Source organism: Glycine max, chromosome 20 (genome assembly GCF_000004515.6).
Source record: "Glycine max cultivar Williams 82 chromosome 20, Glycine_max_v4.0, whole genome shotgun sequence".
In the NCBI taxonomy this organism is placed as follows: domain Eukaryota; kingdom Viridiplantae; phylum Streptophyta; class Magnoliopsida; order Fabales; family Fabaceae; genus Glycine; species Glycine max.
In genome coordinates, this window is record NC_038256.2 from 43,620,700 (window position 1) to 43,626,694 (window position 5,995).

The 5,995-nt window shown below is 35.3% G+C and overlaps 1 protein-coding gene across 1 annotated transcript; it reads right to left on the reverse strand.

Annotated features, from left to right (window-relative positions):
• On the reverse strand, positions 1 to 5,995 carry LOC100809518 (carboxyl-terminal-processing peptidase 2, chloroplastic). Its single transcript, XM_014772917.2, has 13 exons — positions 5,828 to 5,995; positions 5,244 to 5,577; positions 4,948 to 5,097; positions 4,543 to 4,625; positions 4,189 to 4,397; positions 3,750 to 3,818; positions 3,341 to 3,459; positions 2,137 to 2,212; positions 2,023 to 2,064; positions 1,590 to 1,698; positions 600 to 697; positions 428 to 521; positions 1 to 362 (listed from the first exon to the last, which is right to left on the reverse strand). Exons 1-13 carry the CDS (start codon positions 5,912 to 5,914, stop codon positions 234 to 236), a joined length of 1,599 nt encoding a protein of 532 aa, XP_014628403.1. The 5' UTR covers positions 5,915 to 5,995; the 3' UTR covers positions 1 to 233.

The following is a 5,995-nucleotide window of genomic DNA, read 5'->3' on the forward strand; positions in this document are numbered from 1 at the left end:
TTGCGAACAATTCTAATTCAGGTACATCCATTTGTTTTGGTTTTCTTTGCCCATGTTCCGATGATTTTCAGGAACAAAAATCTCTAGTCTTTGGTTTTCATATACATCCAAATATTTGTGGCAACAATGTTCCCTTGCTCAATCAGTAAGCCCCCAAAACAAAGAAAACATTATGTTCTGTTAATGAATAGTAATATTTTACAAAGAATTAATGTACAACAACCCCCAAAAAATCATGATTTTGAAAAAAGCTGGATCCTATTGACGTAGCAAGAAGACGCAGGATCCTGGAGGCAATTGCAAAATGCATCCTCATCCTTGGGAAATGATATTGGTAGAGGATGGTCAGGAATGACACCAACCTACATGCAAATGCCGGGTGTTAGCGGACGAAACCAGTTTAGGAGGTGGAGAATCAAGAGCAAACCTTGTCAATATCTGTATGTGCAGGTGTCTCGTAGCGAGCAACAGTAACAACCAATCCAGAGCCATCAGAGAGCTCAAAAACTGATTGGATCTTCCTGCATATGTATAGCTCATATTAGGAAAATGACGTAAATTTTAGCTTGTTGGGTTTGAACTGAAACCAAAGTAACTACCCTTTTCCAAATGTTGGCTCTCCAAACAATACGGCTCGTTTATTATCTTTCAATGCACCAGCTAATATTTCGCTTGCACTTGCAGTTCCCTTGTTTACCTGATACAGGCTCAAGATATTTAATTACTCGCTTCAACTATGCAAACGAGTGAATGGTAACTTGGAACTCTGGAGGACGGAACTATTAACACTGAATAAACAAATTTTGTACACAAACAATTATGTAATAACTGCCCTAATTTTACCCCCTACTTTCACATCTTCACAATTACATTTATGAACCTAGCTGACATCTGGTAGAACAATCATCAACGCCCCTAAATATTCCCATGAGGCCATGACTAAAAAACAATAATTAATCCATACTGCACCACATTAGCTCAATCTCATTCATTTCTTAGTAGTAGCAAGATCCTTGAACTACTACATTAAATTCTGACAAGATGCACTCTCAACTTATTAAAAACACATGTAATTACACCACAAGTTCCGAAATAATTATGAAACAAAACCTTTCAACATCTCAATTATTGAGGAATCAAGCCTAATGCATGGCAGCTTAGTACAAAATGCAGATGCATATTGTTAATCATAGAGTTCTAGATGCTGTGCATATTATTGTAAAATAATAATAAAAAAATATGAACAAAATATAAATGGTTTGAAAAATTGCCTATCAACCACACAAATGGCATGAGAAAATATTTTAAATATGATATCAAAATGGGATTACAGGTTTAGAGTCAATGGAATTCTCAAACACCCCTTGTCCAACAACTAATTACTATCCCTGCATCTCTGTTCAATGCTACACAACTCTCTTGAAAGATCCCTCTCATGCCTGACACAACTAGCTTGCATGGCCTGCAAAATCTTGTTTAAGGAACTTGCCCATGAAAATAAAATGAGAACTATCATATTTACCTACCATGCATTTGGGCCAACTCTACTCAATACTATTACTGTGCAACAGAAGAAAGCAAAAACATACCAGTACAACCAGGGGTTCTGAAGTTGCTAGTGCACTACTTCCATCTGTATCAAGTATATCTCGAACACCACGACTATCACAAATATACACAATCACCCCTTTGTCCAACCTGGTTGATAATATATATTAGAACTTCAAGCTGAATATAGGATAGTTAATTAAGAAAAAGAAAATTTTAATACAGAAAGAACCTTTTCCATTGTTGATTATTGAAAGAATTTCATAACCCAGTTTAGTTACGCAATATAATTTTAAATATTATAAGATGTTTCTGATAATAAGGTTAGAACATTTCTGATCTATAATTGGAGAGGCCTTACTGCAGACAAGGAATAACTGTAACTGGTAAGAAGTAAAACTTCAAGTGCCAGTGAAAAAATATTATACACAATACAAGATGTAAAATTGCCAATAGTTGGTAATCGTTTCTTACCAAATTTTGGCAATCTCAATTCCTTCTGGGAAAAGACCACCACTGCAACCAATATAAGTGTCAGAAAGCTAATGATTGAAAGTACATAATGGAAAATGTTCATTGCTGAATCACCTATTATCTCTAAGATCCAAAACAAATGCATTAACATTATCACTCCTTAATGTATTGATTGCTTCTTTGATAGCACCTGCAGGGGTGGTACATCCACCAGAAAGAAAGAAAAAGACAAAAAATGCAGAACTTCTTTCATCATCAAAAAGAGCAAAAAAACAGTTAAGGTAATGACAAACAAGTATCGATATTTTACAAAAAATGTAAATCATACTTTATCTAAATCAAAAGAGAAGTAGAAATTTTATGTTCATCAGTGACTTTAATTAGTCGAATGATATATTATATCAAGTATAGATGGAAACTGGAATGTAAACATAGTTTGAGTTGATGAAATGAATGTTACATTTAAGGAAATAACATAGTCAATAGATCAATTTCTTCATCTGGAAGAGTGTAAATTTAAAGAGAAACAAAATAATAAGCAAATACGATACAAAACGGACCCAGAAATGGGGATACCCCAAATTTTGAAAGTATTGGACAATACACAAGTATAATTCAATTCCCCTAGAAGTACAGTTTTCTAGGGCAAAGGAAGTTAGGCTTCCTTAGGGAGCAATGCTTCCATAGGATATGAGCCTTCCTTGAGTATTGAGGTTTTCTCTGCAAAGCACAAGGCTACACCATGTGTTTTGCGAGGTGTGAAGTCTTGGGCACTTTAGTGATATTGTGTTTCTGACAAATTCATGGTAAAACTACCCTGATGACTGAATTTAATGCCATAAAATTCATGGTAAAATCTCATAATCATTATTGGTTGTGGCACCACAGCCATTACTCCATCCTTTTTGTCACTTGAAAGTAAAATGTAATACTGGTTAGTCCAGTGAAATATGGAAGTTTCAAGATTATCAACCCAAAAGCCCATCTGCAGTAAGCAGCTTTATAACATGTTAAGAGAAACAATCCAAATATTGCAATGAAAAGCATACATAGCAAAGCTCAAGACTATTTTTTGATATATTTACATTTCTTGCTTCAGTCTTTTAAGTATACCCCATAAAACAGTGAAAATTCTTATATATACTTAAAAAAATAGTAATTGGTCAGACCAAACTGCTGAGCATAGTAAGAGCTATGCCTTGACATATTAGGTTAAAACATATGCCACATGATTAAAGCATATTAGTTAAGAATTATCCTTTTTAATAGTAGTATAGTAGCAAGAGAAAACGTGCTTAACCCACCAATCACTACTTACTAGATGCCTTTTGGTTGAAAGATGTTAGTTTGATATAACCAATTGTCGGGGAATCATTTCCTGAAGCAGGTAGCTTGCACAATCTTGACTTCACTGGATTCAATGAAACTTTCTCTCGCCTGATATGCAGAAACTCTTGTTTTTAGTTTTTTAATTAGAAATAAGATAGAAGTTTTGGAAGAAAGAAAAAAATGTTATTTAAGCCTACCAGGTATGATAACTACAATAAAAAAACAACAATGTTTAGGAGGGTTAACAATGGTAACAAAAAAGAGTTAACCATATAAATGTGGCTAAACATAATGAAGCATTATCAAACTACAACTTTTCTGAATCATCGTAGGAAACAAAATATACTCAAAGGCCTAAGCTTCGAATTTGCTTCCATTTGGAAAGGAAACTAACTTACGTCAAATCCAGGTGTTTTATGTCCGAACCACTACGAATGGTCAAAGCTATAGAGCTTCCTTCCGGTCCCCTGCAATTTATCTTATAAGGTAAGGCAAATAATGAAAGTTCGTTCTTTTAAATGGATGTTTCAAATTTCAAGTAACTAAACTGGCTCTCATCTTTGAGTAACAATACTGAGACAGAGATATTAAATAAGAGACAAGCCTGTAAGACTAAGCAGATAGCAGATAAAGAAACAGAATACAGGACTGCAATATTTAAAATAATGTGGTACTGCACTTTTAACTTGTTGGGAAACTTTTAAGAAGTAAATGCAATCCTATTTCTTGGTCTTCACAATATTAACAATGTAATCGTTTATCTTTTTTATTTTCCCCATTTGCAGAGGAAAATATTTATTTGAAAGCACAAGTTGAATGAAGGAGAAAAAAACCCACTGTAGACGTTCAGCTGCATCATATAGTCCCATGTTTTCTGTGTTTGTATCATCAATAGCCAGGATAACATCTCCAGACGAAACACCAGCTCTATATGCAGGACCTCCTGGAGAAGCTGAAATGACAACAAGTCCACCAGGTTGCATGTCAGCTTTGGTAGGGTAGCCTATTGATAACCCCACTCCAGTTAGAGCGCCTTTAGTTCCAGACTGCCTTCAACAAAAAAATAGCTTTTGGGATTAAAGTGTAGGGAAGCATATATTCTGCTAGATTGTACAAATGGTATTATGCAGTGCACCCAAGACAATGTGTAAAATAAGCCAAAGGAAAACCTAGAGTAAGAAGGAATTGTACCCTCAAACTTCTGAACTTTTCAGGCTCCAAAAATCTAGTGAATGGATCATCCAATGTGGCAAGCATCTTTCTTATTGCTGTATCTGCGTACAAATGCAGCAACAACAATTTGAGTTAAACAGGAATATTTTTTACTACACAGAATGATGCATTCCTACTCAATTTCTGACATGTCAAAATCATGTATATGACTTATCATGAAACAGTTTAGAACCTTCATTTATAGAAGATAGAAATCGACATTAGGATGGCTAGAAAATATAAACTTCCATGTTGGAAAACTAAAAAGGCTAGCATGGCTGATTTTCTATGTTGAAAACATAGAGAATTTACCATCTTAGCATGTTTTGTCTTTGTGCAGCAAGTAGAAAAACAAATAAAAAAAGTTGAGAATGAAAGCTATACATGTCTCATCTCGATTGTTCATTGGTTCATTGCGTAGTGCATCTTCTCTATACCTAAACCAACTCTGTCCATTAAAACTTTTATCAATGTACGCTCGGTCAATTGTTCTCCATGCCTCCAGAAAGAGGAGATTCTCTTCAGACAGGGCCCCTAGAAGGAAGAACGAAAAAAGAGAGACAAGATTAAGACAAAATTAAGACAAAATTAGATTTTAAAAATTCTAACACATTCATTATCCATTGTTATTTCAAATTCTAACTATAGCTGTATATGTGTTACACATCAAAGTCACTCACAGGATGGCTCACTAGAAGCCAAAGAAACAGCCATGACCAACATCACTCCAGTAACCAGCCGCACAAACAAAATAGAAGCATGTTGTCTTATGTTTTCTGAACAATCCTTCAGTCTTAGGAGACTATTACATTTCCTCCTTTTGGCAGTGAAACCCCCACTTGATGGAAAATAGCCACACTGAGGATAACAGATGCTGCTTATTCGTGGCACCACCCCAATTGAAAATTCTTTCCCAGAATCCCTATTTCTAGAACCAAGACCTTTCTTCCTTCTATGTGCCAATGGAAACCGAGATTCTATTACCCTTAACGAAAAACACTTCCACTGTGACACCTGCAGATATTACAAAATACAATTCAGTGCATACTCAAATAAAAATATTCATGTCCTTCTTCTCATTGATCATCTAGATCTAAATTGGTTTATTAAAGAGATAAACAAATTAAGGGTAGCGTTCAAAAATTCATTTTTTTTAATTCTCGTGAACCAAACAGAACGTGGGGACGAAAACGGGAAACGGGTTAGAAAAAGTGGTGAAAGTGATGAGAACATAAAGGGAAGAAGTGAGAAATGGAAAGAGAACCGGAGGAATGGAGATGGCAGGGAAAGGGGTATTGTGAGAGCAACGAAGAGAAAAAGAAGCGTTCACAGAGCTTGCAACGAACTCCATGGAAGACTAGAGAGAAGGGTGCCCCACCTCTGGCTCAACCCTTCACTTTTTTCCCTTTATGCTTTACATTATCGTTTATTT